The 16,848-nt window shown below is 34.4% G+C and overlaps 1 protein-coding gene across 1 annotated transcript; it reads right to left on the reverse strand.

The window, feature by feature from the left end:
• Positions 1-221: 221 nt before the first annotated feature.
• Positions 222-16,655, reverse strand: LRP1 (LDL receptor protein 1). The gene is given in 8 exon segments (XM_027341817.2): positions 222-755; positions 827-1,388; positions 1,451-3,638; positions 3,640-12,349; positions 12,409-12,637; positions 12,689-13,412; positions 13,465-15,830; positions 15,905-16,655. Coding segments are annotated over 8 exon segments (15,255 nt in total). The 5' UTR covers positions 16,026-16,655; the 3' UTR covers positions 222-400.
• Between the last annotated feature and the right edge of the window lie 193 nt (positions 16,656-16,848).

Here is a 16,848-nt window from a genome sequence, read left to right on the forward strand (position 1 = left end):
AAACAAGTGTCGGCCTCAAAGACTCTCAATAAATGATGCTTCATGTATATATGGCATGTCAAGGAAAAAAATTCCTGATTCGCAGCAGTAAAATATGAAGACAAATTGGGAACCGAAAATATTTTTCCTTTTTTTCGTTCAATATAATTGGATCTTGATCTTGGACACAAGATGATAAAGATTTTATTTTTTATTTGTTTATTTGTTCAAATCAATGAATAATGATGTTAGATGCCAATTTATGGTCTTTTTATTTATTGAATGAGTATTTTTATAGAAAAAATGAAAAAAATGGAAAAAATATCACAAATTAAGCGTATGTACAAAAACAAAACCGAAATAAAACACAAAAAAAATAAATTTAAATTTGAATAAATAATTAAATGGCATTTTTTTGTTTTCAAGAATTATCCAATAAATTTTCCGTTTCCTCTAGGTTATCAGTTTTGTTATTATCGATGATTATCTTTTTATATTCATAAATTGGATTCGAAAAATTGGTATTCATATAATCGACAATCATTTCATCTTTATCAAAATCATCATCAAGGATGTGATGATTTTCAGATGATGTAGCTGGATTGTTGCCAGTGATCAATACTTCAACCACCGATGTTGTTGGGGTATCCGTAGTTGTTGATAATTCAGTTGGTGTTAAATTGTTCATACTAAATACCGGGTTCATTATTTCAACATTTGGCACATCAATGGAAAGATTATTTTCATGAATACGACGATGTTGAAATGCCAGTTCACTATTTGAAAAAAAGAACATGATTTTTGATGAACACAATTGAGAAAATTTTTCAAACATTTAAAAACCTACCTTTGCATCTTTTTCCTTAAAGAATATTGTAATCGAACCAAACAGAAACTGAATAGAACAATACCTAATATAATGAATACGGTATAAATAACAATGTATAAAGTTGATTGACCAGATGATTTGATATTTGATTCAGTTTTTATAGGAAATTTAATATTTTCGATTTTCGATTCAGAATTTGAATCATTTTCACTTGGCTTAGAAATCCTATTTTCGGTTGTTTGCTCGCATCGAAATCCAGTGAATCCATAGGCACAAATGCAAGTTGGTTGATGAAGTGAAGAACTTTGATGGCAAGTACCTCCATTCAAACATTTGAGATCATGACATGTTTTAGTAATGATTGTTGCGATTGTGGATGATGCAACCGTATTATTATCTTGAGTTGAGTGAATTTCACAATGCTCACCAGAAAACTCCGAATCACATTGACAACGGAATCGAATACTTGTTTCATCAAAATTTCGAATATTTTCTGTCTGACGATCAATATAGCAGACTCCATGATTGTTGCAATATTGTTTAGAACAAAGATGCAATTCACAATGTTTTCCAGCAAAACCTTATGAGAGAAAAAAACATTAAAATAATTTTATTACATTATATATCATAGTGAACAATTACCGGGAGGACAGTGACATTTGGCAATATTTGTCGAATTATTTATCAAACAATGACCATCATTTTTACAGAATAAATTGCCACATATTTCACATTGTTCGCCAAAAAAGCCAGATGGACAATCACAACGAATCGAACTATCAGAATAATTGTCCAGACATTCACCATGATTTAAACAATAATCTTTATTACAACTTTTCATTTCAATCTCACAACGATCGCCTTTCCATCCGAATGGACACATACAACGAAGTTTGCCGGTGTTTATTGATTCCGTTGATTGCAGGCTTCTTTCCTGATATATAGAAGTCATATCAGACATATCAATATAACACAAGCCATGATTTTGACAATAACCAGCGCAACGAAAATGCTCACATTGTATTCCATCATACAAAGGTGTACATTCACAAAAAAGGCTATCATCTTTTGGATGATAACGACATCGACCACCATTTAAACATGGACATTGTGTTCTGGTTAAATCTTCATTTTTTCTCGAATTTTGATCAATCGTTGTCGGCACTTGAATACATTCAGCTTCATTCTTAATGGATAATATTTTTCGAAAACCATCGGGACAAACACAAATGGCATTTTGTGGTGTTTGTGCGATGCAAAGAAAACTGCTTTGCGAACGACATGGATTTGCTTGACATGGATAAGTAAAATTTTTCTTCTGTTTCCATTCATGAACGATGACCAAATCATTCAGTTTTGGTATATTTCGAACCAATGATGTAAATTTATGATTACCAAATTTGTTTAGTTTCAATATCTGATGATTCGGTAATGTGCTAACATAGAGATAATCTTCCCAAATATCGATTCGATATGGTTTATGCTGGAAACGATGTAACGAATAGATTTGTCTTCGATCACTTCCATCGATACGAATAGTTTCTATAATTGATGTTTTAGGATCTGTATAATATAGTCGTCCAGCCTCGAAATCCAATGCCAAACCAAGTGGCCATTCAATATCATTACTAACCAATGGCCGAAATGATGACCCATCAAGTTGTGCACGGCCAATCTTAATAGTACTTGTGTGGCTCCAATCTGACCAGAAAATGAGACAATTTTTCGGATCGACAATTAAATCATAAGGTTGTTCAAGTGGTTGTGAAGAGATCAAAGTTTTTCGCTTATCACCATCAAAAGTTGTTAGGATTATAGCCGGAATCGATGAATCAATCCAATAGACATAACGTCCAACCCAATCAACTGCTATGCCTCGAGGATTATCTATATTATCGACTATGGCGATTGGATCGCTTATGTTTAAGTTGGATGATGAAGACGATGGACTCGGTGAATAATGATGTTCAGAATTGAAATTGAACATTTGATCTGCAAAAGATAGATCAATTCGATATAAGCTTTTCTTATGTGGATTAGTCCAAAAAATACTAGATATATTTGAATCATAGAAAATATCAAACGATTCGATGCGACTAATAAACGTTCGATTAAGCGATAAAGTTAGATTAAGATCCATTGGTGATGAAAATGCAAATAAATTGTATAATTCTTGAACTATATTTTTGTAAGGATTTATGACACGAAATCCGGAATCAGAGGAAACCAGTAATGCAGCTTGTCGACCATTAGCTTGACATGTGCTTAATTGATTAACTGATGATGATGATGATAAGGAAGAATTATCATTATTACCAGCATTCAGCATGGATAATCGAATATAGCCATCGGAACACGTGCACATAAAATGATGATGAAATTGTTTTTCCGTATGATTAGATGTATGATGAAAGTGTTTAATTTTAGATACACAAGTTTGTGAACACAATCCGAATGGACAATTTTCTTGATGGACATGAAAAGTTGTGGCTACAATTGTAACATTTTTATCTGGAATTGGTTTGTCTACAATGTTCACATCTTCGCAATTAAGCTCATCTGAGCCATCACCACAATCATCGATGCCATTACAGTGAAGGGAGATATCGATACATTGTTTATTATTCAAACATAGGAATCGATTTCGATGATCGGAATTAATGCTTGTGCTCAATAAACATTCACGTTTAATTTCATTGCAAACTTCGGGAATTTCATCAGAACCATCACCACAATTATCGCTGCCATCGCAAAGTCTAAGTTTTGATATGCAAATTCCATTTGTACAACGAAAACGATTCACTGGACAAGCCAATCGAGAACATAGATCCAAGATCTTCATCACTACCATCAAGGCAATCTTTTTCACCATCACAACGCCATGGCCCATAGATGCATTGTTGATTGTTACATGTAAAATCTTTGGCTGAACATTTATTACTACAATTAAGCTCATCCGATCCATCAAAACAATCATGATCGCCATCGCATTTCCATTCGGGCAGTATGCAAATTGTACTGTTGGGACAAAGAAAATGATTTTCTTCATCACATTCATAATGACAATCAATTTCATCGGATTGATCGGCGCAATTCGGCTCGCCGTTACACCTTAATTCATTTCTGATACATTTATAGCCTTTATCACATTGAAATTCATCCGGTTGACATTTTGGCAGCGTACAATTACGCTCATCTGATCCATCACCACAATCATCATCCCAATCGCAATGATAAAACATTTGAATACAATGATTGTTGTCACAATGAAAATGATTTTCATCACAAACTAATGATGAATTTTTATTTCCATCATTTTCGCAATACAATTCATCTTGATGTGTTGGACAATCGGGTTCACCATCACATTTCCAATTATAAGGAATACAACGACCAGAATCACAACGAAAATGTAGAGGACCACAAGAACGTTGAGTACAAGCTTCGTATTCATCTGATCCATCTCCACAATCATCTTCACCATCACATTCCCATTCTTTAGAGATACATTTCTTATTCAAACATCTGAACGCCGTTTTCGGACAACCACAATTAATTTCATCTTCACCATTCGAACAATCATTAATGCCATCACAACGATTAGTAGCTGAGATGCAATATGAAGTTATGTTGTTGAATGTAGGACATTTGAATTGATTTGGCATGCAAACATGTTGTTCACAATTTTTTTCATCAGAACCATCGGCACAATTTGAAACTCCATCACAAATCTGTTGCGGTAAAATACATTCTGGATGATTTTGACATTGAAATTGACCAGGATTACAATGAAAAGGTGGACAATCATCGGGTTCATCCGATTCATCGCCACAATCATCTTGCGTATCACATTTCCACCAAAATGGAATACATTTGTAGGTATTGTTGCAAACAAATTCAGAATATGAACAATTACTACGACATGAATATTGATCTTCATTGAGAATATAATTATCTGGACATGTACATGTGCCTGATAATTTACTTTTATGTGATTTGAGCAAACACAATGCTAAACATTTGCCCGTCTGATTGTTAACATCGAATGAATTGCAGGGATTTTTCATATTTCGCGATAACGAGGGCTGACGATCCGGATGCCATACTTTAATATCCATTGGTCGGTGAAAAGTCATTTGTTGTACAAAATTTTCATAAGAACAATTCAATGCAGGGCACGAGATTACTGAACTTGAATGTGAATCGGTCCAATAGAGTCGTGATTCAAAATAAGACATACCGGAAATATGTCCCGTATAACGGGTTTTCTGATCAACAATTATCAAACGATTTTGGCCATCGAAATCAACCATACCTATATAATCTTCCCGCGTATCGGCAAAATAAAGTTTTCGACGTATGAAATCAATAGTCAAAGCATTAGGCCAGCCAAGACTTTCTTCAATGATAATTTGCTGTTGACTGCCATCCATTGATGCGCGACCAATATATGGTCGTTCACCCCAATCGGACCAGAACATTAATCCTTCTAATGGATTTAACGCAATAGCACGTGGTTCTTCAAGTTGACGTCGAATGAGAATTCGACGAAATTTGCCATCCAATTTGGAAACTTCTATTGTTGATTTACCTTTATCGCACCAATAAAGATTTCGACCAATCCAATCTACGGCGATTCCATCTGGACTTTGAAGAGTGTTCGAATGTAAAATTTCAACTTTTGCAATAATATTGTTTGAATTAGAAGAAATTTTTTGACCATCCTCGGTCAGATTATAGGCTTTCAATCGACATGATTTTTTGATATAGGCTGATACAACAGTTATTTCGGACCAATACACACATTCACTTTCCCAATCAAAATCCAAAGCTACAGCGTTATTAAGGCCACCAAGCAATATACGGACATCTTTACGTTGACGTTGTTTATCGACAGGTTTTAATTGATAAATACCATCATGTGTATTGATTAATAAATGTGTTTCTTTTGATGATATACTTCGACAAGTGACATGATCAGAATCTAAAACATATCCTTCGGCGCAATAGCAAACATAGGAACCGATTGTATTACGACAAATTTGTGAGCAAACATTTTGTTCACATTCATTTATATCACGGCAAACACGACCACCGTCTTGAGGTTCAAAACCATCGTAACAACTACAACGATATCCGATAGGCATATCTTCACATTTTTGTGCACAAACAAGATTACTTTCACATTCATTAATATTGCATTGATTTTCATCGGAAAAATCTCCACAATCATTATCGCCATTGCAAATATGATTGAAATCAATGCATACACCATTATTACAGGTAAACTGTCCGTCTTTACATCGCAATGATGATCCATCTATGGTTAAAATTGAAGAATTGTCATTGGATGATTTAGCACAAAGTTTCACAGCTTCATCATCACCACCAGCACAATCTTGAATTCCATTACAAATCCATGAACGTGGTATGCATTTATGTTTTATCGTACAACGATATTCATTTGGTGAACATAATTTCGGTTTTGATGGTGTCTGTCGTTGACAAAATTCTATTGCTTCATCGGATCCATCGCTACAATCATGTTGACCATCACAAAGGAATTTACTATGAATGCAATGAAAATTATGACATTGAAATTCATTGTGATTACAGATTCGATGCATGACACCACTATCATGATTGGATGTTTTAGTAATATTTGATGAACATAAAGTTTTATTCGGATACATTAATTCATCCGATCCATCAAAACAATCTTGTTCACCGTCACAAACCCATTGTAACGGTATGCATTTACCGGTGGTTTGACAACGAAAGTATCTTTCTTCAGGACAAATATTATGTCGACAAAATTCAGGTGATTCATCTGAACCATCCAAACAGTCTTTGTTTCCATCACAACTCCAAATGATTGAAATGCATTCACTACTATTACAACGTATTTGATCTTCAGCACAGGAATCATCATCATGCTTTGTTGTGGAGTTTGAATCAACAGAGATTGCCGTTTCTATAGTTTCATTCGGCTGTCGATGTTTATGCTGTGGTCGTTGAATTAAATGAGAAATCGTTTTGTTGAAGTTGGAAAAACAATTTGCTTCATCCGAATTATCCCAACAATCATTTTGACCGTCACATATCCATTTGGGTGAAATACAAGCGGTTGTACGTAAACAATTGATCATTGGCTCATTAGTTATATCATCTTTCGTACAGTTTGGCTTAGGACAATCAAATTCATCCGAACCATCAAGACATTCAGGAGCATAATTACATCGGAAAACCTCAGATATACAAATACCATTGTTGCATTTAAATTTGCCTTGTTGTCGACAATCGCAATGTTTTTCATCACTAGCATCCGGACAATTGATAGTGCCATCACAAATTTTCGATGTCATTATACAAAGATTATTCGAACATTGATGATAATTTTGTGGGCAAGTTCTATTTGTACAATAAGAAGGATCTTCATCAGAATGATCTTGTGGACAATTGGGAACACCATCACAAGTTAATTCAAAAGGTATACAAAGACCCATTTTTTTACATTCAAATAAACCATGATCTGAAGAACATGAAGAATTTACTGAATGACAACGTCGCCCATCGCGACTCATAATTCGACCTTCGAAGCAAGAACATTCAGGTATAGAAATTGTAGTGAGATTTTTTGCTGTACAAATATCTTCACAACCACCATTGGATAAAAGACATGGATCGTATGGCTGAGCGGATGCATTACAATAATTGTCCAAAGAATTTTGATGATAGGGTGAAATGACAACTAAACCCATAGGTCTTATGATGTTTCGCCTAAGGGTAACAACATCTGCTCCCGAATATTTATCGCATCGAAATACTGAATGAGCTGCCCAATCGGTCCAATAAAGATGCTCATCATGAATAGCTAAACCAAACGGATGTTGAACAGTTTGTCGAAGTAACACGACACATTGGATAGCATCGAGATCACATTTTTCAATTTTATTGAAACGGGCATCAGCCCAATAGAAATGTTTTTGAGGCTGATCAATGACCAATGAATTTGGCATACGAATTCCATCGTTAATAATGGATTGTTGACCAAAACCAGAAACATGTGAACGTTGAATACTTGGGTTTTTAGCATTCCAATTCGTCCAATAAACTAGTTGACGGCAGTGATCGATGGCAATTCCTCTCAATCGATCTTCTGATGTGAGTTTAATAATTCTAATCACTAAACTTCCATTCATAGCTGGTTGTTTAGATTTGCTGCCCATCGATTCAGGAACGATAGTTAAATTTAATTTAGCAACTGAAGAATCAAAATTTGAGGTCCAATAAAGAAATTTCGAAACTGGTTCATAAACAATTCCTTCGATTGGACCTTGTTTATCCAAAAGAATTTGATGCTCAGATCCATTGAAATAGCACCAGTTGATTGTTCCTCGTTGAATATCAGTGTAAATAATTCTTCGTCGTGCATAATCATAGGTAAGTCCAATGACGTTTCTGATGTTAGCATGAATAATAGGACGGTAGGGAGCGTTTGCTACATTTGGTTCCAGATGATCAATAAATTTGGATGAATATGAATGTTGAGTTGATGTAAAATTATGTTTGTTTGATTGTGTTATACGAATTGAATCAATTTGATTGATACGTGAATAAATCAAGAATGTATCATATTCGAGACATGATCGATTATCGATGGGCGAAACATATCCATATGAACATGAACAATGATGACCACGATCGCCACCAAGATAGAAACAAAAATCCTGACAACCACCATTTTTATGTGCACAAGCATTACGTGGATAAATTGGTCGACGATAATAGACCATAATGTCTTTGATGTTGTCACCAATGTTCATGTCTAATAAAGTGACACCAGTAAGTTTGGTTGACATTGTTAAATTGGCATCATTGATAAATTTATCAGTGCGAATAGCAAGAATTGAACCGCCATAGAAATTCGTATCAGCCCAATATAAGAACCGATCATAAACAGAAATTGAGATTGGGCTACGAATATTACTCAATACAATGTTAGCTTTGGGTATTTTACCGACTGTATGCTCTGTCAACGATAATTGCACAATGGTTTGATCAGAAAGATCAGCAAAATATAATTGGTTAGCAATGATGTCTACAGCTAAATCATTGATGGAATGATTTTTATCATTTGAATACAATGTTATACGATTTGAACCATCCAAGAGCGAACGTTCGATACGTACAGAATCATTATGACCTACGTCTGACCATAGAAGAAAACCAAGACCTGGATGAACGGCCAATGATGTTGGTTTGATTATATCTTGTGAAACAATAACCAATCGGCTTTCACTTCCATTTACTTTTATCACTTCAATCAATCCGTATTGCTCTTCAATCCAATATAGATTGTATGCATTCCAATCGAGGGCAAAATCGATTAATTTGTCAAGATTGTTTATCAAACGATAATATGAAGATGTATCACGAGCAAGTCTTGAAATGGATCCTTCATCCGAATCGGCCCAATAAAGCATCTCATTGGCTGAATCAAAATCAATCGAAGATGCCAACATGACGGACGATATTGGAGGTAATAAAGAGAATTCTTTGCTTGAATTTTTCTTTTTTTCATATTGCTGATTCAATGGTTCAGTGTCATTTATTGGTGTTATCGGTATTCCTTTAATACCCCAATTCCATGAATACATTAAGAATACTTGCTCACCAATGCACTTGGTATCATCAGTAGGATTTATTCGAAAACCAATAGTACAAAGACATTTTCGTTTATCATTTGTAATCATTACGCAAAGATGTGAACATCCACCACGGGCTTTTGAACACAAATTTTGATCCATACGATTTTGCACTTCAGCATCATAAATACGAATGCTAAATAAATCTTCAGTATCGTTTAGGAACATGTGTTGATCGATACCGAGAGTTTTGTCCATTGTTTGAATATTTCCATCATGATGAAAAAAAGCAAATAATTTAGAGCCAAAAATTGTCACTGATGTCGGGAATGGATCATCATCTAGTTTGACCATAAAAATTGTTTTAATTTCTTGGTTGTTCAAATCCATGAATTGTATTGATCGTGATCCTAAATTAACCCAATATAGTCTAGAGCAATTAAGATAAAGATCCAAGATTAGACTGGTTGATTTATTTAATAATGATGATTGAGGATTATTACTATCCGCCAATATAAATAATTCTGTTCCGTCCATACGTGAACGCACCAATTTTGTTCTATGAGTGAATTTTTTAGTCTCATTTGGTCCGGAAATTTCTTCAAGCGAATATTCCGACCAATAAAGAAATGCATTTAGTGGATCAACAGCTAAAGATTGAGGATTTTCAAAATATTTTTCAGGTATGATTTCGGTGATGAATTCGCCCTCAAGATTGCAGACAAAAAGCTTAGAAACTCTTTGCCTATTTCGATGATTGTTGAAATCTCGTCTCGCTCTATGCATAGTGGGCGAATCTTCAGAATCATCTTCATAGATAATTTCATATTCATCATTATAATCATCACCGGAAAACATGGATGGTGAAATGAATGAATCTCGATCAGGTTTTGATATGATAAATATGTTTTCCGCTATCCAATCGATTCCAAACGTTTGAGGATGTTGAATAACAGTATCGATTATATTTTTAATGGTTCCATTCAACAAGGAGAATCGCTTGATTTCATTTGATAAAAGGTCGGCCCAATAAATGTGTTTGTTTCGTGCCACATAATCTAACTGGATTGGATGAACAACTTTGGGAAGAGAAATAGGTGGAAGAATGAAATAATTTGGTCGAATCAAATCGATGCCGCGAACATCGTTCTGCTTTGATATCATAAGAAAAGCATCATTAAAGATACAGTTTCGCGAATCTGGTCCCAAACGCATGGCAAGGGGACAATCACAGGCAAAATTATCGGGTGCAGTACTCGATAATAAACAAAGATGTGAACATCCACCATTATCAACCATACATCGAGTAAAGTTGATCAGTTTAGGCTGGCGGCTAGGATGGAGAATTTTGACATCGAATGGCTGAGAAAATGTTCGAGCAATGACTTCAACTTTTGTTCCATTCCATTTGTTGACCCGTACCAATGAATTTGTACGCCAATCACTCCAATAGGCATAATTTTCATACAGTGACATTGCGAATGGATGAGTAAGAAAATCATTACCCACAAGAATATTACGAAAATCTTTGCCATCATAACGAACAGTACTCAACGTATCAGTTTTAGCATCAATCCAATAGATTCGTTGCAAAACAAAATCCAATGTTATGCCGTTGGGCCATGATCCAGGTTCAACTTGAATTACGATATGTTGTGATGTACCGTCCATAGAAGCTGATTCTATTCTGGGTAAGCTAGAATCCCAATCTGTCCAGAACATAACGAACCGATTCGGATCTAAAGCAATGGCTCGTGGATTCGACAAATGTTCGGTGAGAAGAGTTTTGCGAAAAGAACCATCCATATGAGCAACTTCGATCTGATGAAAATTTGAATCTACCCAATACAAATTATGCGCCAACCAATCAACAGCAAGACCTTCGGCAAAACTTAAACTTCCTTCAATAATTGCTTCAATGTTGGTGATAGCTGATTGTACTAATTCCCCTCGATATAAACGGTCGTCAATCACGTCGGACCAAAATATAAATATTTGATCAGTATCATATAGATAATCCAAAGCTATTGAATTTTTCAAACCAGAAAGAAGGAGGTTGGCTGAATTTGTTTGCAAATTAATAGAACGAATTTGATTCCGATTGGAGAACAAAAGAATGGGAGATGACAATAATGTGCTTTTGCAAGTGAAATTATCTTTAGGATCGAGAAAATAACCATCAATACATTCACATTTATATCCTCGTTGACTAGTTGAAGATGAAAAATTTGATGTTGGTAGACATAATTGTGAACAAACAGCCCATTGTTCACATGGATGAACATCTGTACAGCTTACACCATCGACAGCCAATGACAGATTGAGTGGACAGTAACATATATATCCAGGTTCATAAGGAACATTTTTACAATGTCCTTTGCAAATAGGATCTGACATGAAACAAAAATCATCCGAACATAGGTCACCTTCATCTGATCCATCAAGGCAATCGGGATGATTGTCACAAAATTTGGATATATCCAAACAAATTGTACGATTAGTGGAGCGATCCATGCATGTACGATTTGGATGATGACATGATTGCGAAAGAATTGATGTGTCTTCAAAACAATCGTATTCGTCGGAACCATCCGGACAATCTTGTACATTGTCACATCTAACATGATGATTGAAACATTGCATCAATGGTAAACATGGAATTTCTCCAGATCGACAATTCAATTTCGTACAATTGAATTCATCCGAATAATCTGTACAATCCGGTGAACCATTACAACGCAATTCCAGCGAGATGCAATTTCCGGTTGTTTCACATTGAAATTCTTTGCGATGATTGCATCGTAAATGAGATTGTTTCATCAATTTCGTATGATTTAGTGAGGTGTGTAAGCAATTTTTTTCATCACTACTGTCTATACAGTCGATTATACCGCTATAAGTTGAATACCAAAGATTAGATCATGTCTTTGAATAAAGCCAAAAAAAACTTACTTGCAGCGTAAAAACAGTGGTAAACATTTAGTATTTGAATCGCAAACAAAATGCGTTTGATTGGAATTTCGTTCCAAACATTTATTGGAATTAGATTGTATTGATTTTTTACAATCTGATTCATCCGATCCATCTTTACAATCATCATCGCCATTACACATAAATTCATAAGATATGCAACGACCGTTTCGGCAACGAAATTCAATCGATTCATCGCATTTCCTATAGCCTATAAAAAATGATAAAATTATTGAAATAAATCATCTTGATGTTAACTTACTACAATTGTCTTCTTCATCCGAATGATCATCAGCACCGCAATCAAAATCCGAATCACAAACCCAATTACGTGGAATGCATCGGCCAGTACTGTTGCATTTGAAAAACATTGGACCACAGATTACTTTAGTACAATTTTCAAATTGCATTTCATCTGTTCCATCTAGACAATCTCTTTGACCATCACAAACCCAATGTGGCATCACGCAACGATTTTTATCGCAACGGAAATAGTCCTCATGACAATTTAGTTTTTCACAAATACTTCCAACGCTTGTGTCTTCATCCGAACCATCAAGACAATCAACATCACCATCACAAACATGACGATTATCAATACATTGTGATACATTTCGGCATTCGAATTCTCCTTTTTTACATAAAGAAGGTTTAGTGTAATTTGTCAAAGCAATACAACTTCGAAAATCTGATGATGATAGTTGAAAACCGTCCGAACAATAACATTGAGCTTGCTGACCGATTCCGATCAAACAAAGATGTTCACATTTTGCATTATGACATTTATTATTTGGAGCTCGCTGATCAAAATCGATGAATTTGATATCATAAAGAGGGGGATTATCAATTACAACAATTTTCACTTTGTTCGGATCCGACAAATGAAGACTTTTTATTACTCCTTGACGATAATCAGTCCAGTAAAGATGATCACGAAAATAAGCCACACTGTAAGGTGATCCAAGATCAGGTCCTGCATAAATAAGCTGATAATAGAGTAATTTTGTTTAGAAAGAAATTTTAAATAAAAAATTATACTTTGCGATTGCTTCCATCAAGATCAGCACGTTCCAAACGCTTAAAGTATGAATCGCACCAATAAATGTATTTCTCATTGATTGTCAGACCATTTGGATAGGTGAGATCTTCTTTTACGATGATTGATCGTTCTTCACCATTCATTAATGATCGTTCAATTCTTCCTGAATGATTCAAATTGAATGACCAATCTGTCCAGAACATCCATCCATGATGATGATCAAGTACCAATGACTTTGGATGATTTAAATCATCCGAAATCAATGTTCGTCTGAAGGTACTGTTATCTAGATTAGCCACACTAATGGTCAACATTGCGCTATCAGTCCAATATAAATTTCTTCCGATCCAATCCACAGCCAATCCTTCACAGCGGATGATACTTTTATCTAAAAATATTGATGCTTGACGTAGGTAACCTTCGCTAGTATTCGACACGTTGACTACAAAACTATTTATTACGTAACGCTGAATATTGGAGTAAAATACTGTTCCGGTTTCAATATCATATTCAACTGCGACTGGCCTTGTAGATGGCATCGTTGAAATAGTTATCGGTTGACTGGTGATATTTTTGCCAGTATCCGGTGTCCATGATTTCGGTAATGAGAAAACTTTGACCGAACCAGGACGAGCACGAACATATAACAACTTTAATCTAGATTGATCGTACAAACATTTGTTAGAGGTTAGATCCAAACGAAATCCGCTGGAACATTGACATTTCGCAATAGGAATTGAATTTTTGTCATATTTCACTATACAAAGGTGGTCACAGCCACCATTTCTAACGGAACATGGATGTGAAGCCTTTGCGACGATTGGCTGATGTTGGCGATGAATAATTCGTAATTCTTTTGCAGATTTGGAAGAAAAGTTCATCACGACATTCATTTCATTGTGATTGAAATTGAAAGCATTAATAATCATGAGAGATGATGACATTTCGTCAGAAGAATGTGTATCATTTTTTGCTATCAAAAAATAAAGTTTCTTTTCGAATACTTCGAAATCAATAATCCGATTTGCCAAATCACTTTTGAGTAAAATTTTTCGATTTTGACCCCAATAAGAGATACGTTCCAATGTTTCCAAATATGAATCAAACCAATAAATATGGTCATTCGTTGGATCCAATGATATTAAACTTGGATAAACTATGCGTTCTTGAACTAAAATCTTCATGTTAGTTCCGTCGAGATCGAAGCGTTTCAGTAAAGCGTTTGGTCCCCATTCCACAGTAAACAGATGTCCGGGAGCATTTGTAGGATCTAATGCAAGCATTTTAGGCTTATTCAAACCATGTTCAATTATGTTGGTACAATAATTGAATTGAAAATCTGAAACAAAAATCAATTCATTGATTGAATCCAACATATACCAATTGTGTCCGATCCAATCATAGATGATTTGCCGAACATATATGGACGAATGAAATGGTGATTTAATATGAAAGAATTTAGTGCGAAGTTTGTCACCATTCCAATCATTGCAGACAATCTGACTTAGAGTTTGATCATGATGAACCGTCTGTAATAAACCTAATCGAAAAAGTTGAATTTCATCATAGTTACGTTTTCGTACATAGCAGATAGAATGACCACTAAAATCATAATCAAAAGTAGAAATTATAGATTGATTTTGTTGTTCAAGAGAAATTTTCGATTGGACAGACAATTGTTCGGGATTTATTAATTGAATTTCATTCTCGAAATTAATAGCCATTAAAAGTGGTGAAGATTTTGGATCATTGATAGCAATACATTTAGAATTATTTACGAGTGAATAACCTTCAATACATTTGCAATGAAAAGTATCGTTCGCATCCAAACACAATTGATCACATTGCTCGTCGTGAATACAACGAGTAAGTGGTACGCATTTGTTCTCATTGAATTCAAAACCGTCCGGACAAAAGCATTCGGCTCCTTTTGGCAAAGGTCGACATCCATGATCACATTTCAATAGATTACATGAATTTTTATTATCTTCACAAAACTTTGCTTCATCCGAATCATCTGGACAGTCGGAAACTGAATTACATACTTGCTCTAATTTAATGCAAGTGATTAGATTGGAACAACGAAAATAATTTCGTGGACACTGATTGCTCCGATGACAATTATAATGGTCTTCATCACTTGTATCCATCAACTGAATACCATTTGATTGGCTATTATTCTCATGTTGAATAAGGCCACAATCATCTTCACCATCACATAGCCATCCCATTGGAATACATTCGCGAGAATATTTACATTGAAACTGACCATCAGAACAATGATGATCATCAGGATATTCATTTTCATCATCATCATCTTCAATAATAGATGATGAGGAAGTGCGATGCATTAGATGCTCGACATCTAGTGAAGTCATAAAGAATTAAAACAAATTTATTAAAAATTGATTTGAATAAAAATGAATAATTTATATTTACCGCCATTTTCCAATCGATCATGATGAACAACAAATTCATCACTAATGATTGGGCTTAAATTTGAGATTATTTGTAATGTGAATATTATAGATGAAAGCAATTTATTTTTGGTGAAAAACATTTTCCAGTTTTTTTTAAATCTTTCTAGTGAAGAGAGAGAATTAATTTTAGATAGATTTGGTTCCAAATGTTAAAAGTTGATTTCTATTCGTCGTTGATATGCATTGTTTTGATCGTTTCCATCATGATATTATTATGTTATCATTATTTGGTCGATGAACAATAATATTATACTTGTGTCAACGATAAACGGGAAAATAAAATGAATAACATTCGAATAATGGTCGCCATTGATTGTCTATGATATTATTGGTTTCTTGAAATAATATTTATCATTGTTATCATTAAAAAAGAAGATTTGATGCTTTCTTGTATTTTTAAAGCTATCGATATCATTAAATATAAAAAAATCAAGGATTTCTTCACGAATTATTATCGTCCTTCGGCATATAAGCTGCAATAAAAATTTATATCAAAGTTGATCGAGTATTTTCCCAGCAAGTCGATTCTCAGAACATTATTTTTCTGATAAGAATGATAATGATTTCACATATGAAAATGATTGAGAACTTGTTTAACAAATGTTTTCTGTTGGATAAAACATTAAAGATTGAATGATTGTCATGGAAAACTATAGAAACGTTTCAGACGATTTAAGTGATGGGAAAAATGTAAAATTAAAAATTTTAATTTTCAATGCCAGAATTCCATAATTCCATAATAAGAATCCAAAACAATTCTATTGAGAGGAGGGTGTTGAGAACACCATCAGTCAAAATGTGTGTATGAATGATACATTGAAAAGAATTGCGGAATGATAAATAAACATATCTATCTATTTAGACCTGTGTGGCCATAATTCTGCAGAATCCTCGCGGGATTCG

Source organism: Dermatophagoides pteronyssinus, unplaced genomic scaffold, assembly GCF_027571235.1.
Source record: "Dermatophagoides pteronyssinus isolate colony J.1.1.1.1 unplaced genomic scaffold, Derpt_VIB-CSIC_2022.12 sq0026, whole genome shotgun sequence".
NCBI lineage: Eukaryota > Metazoa > Arthropoda > Arachnida > Sarcoptiformes > Pyroglyphidae > Dermatophagoides > Dermatophagoides pteronyssinus.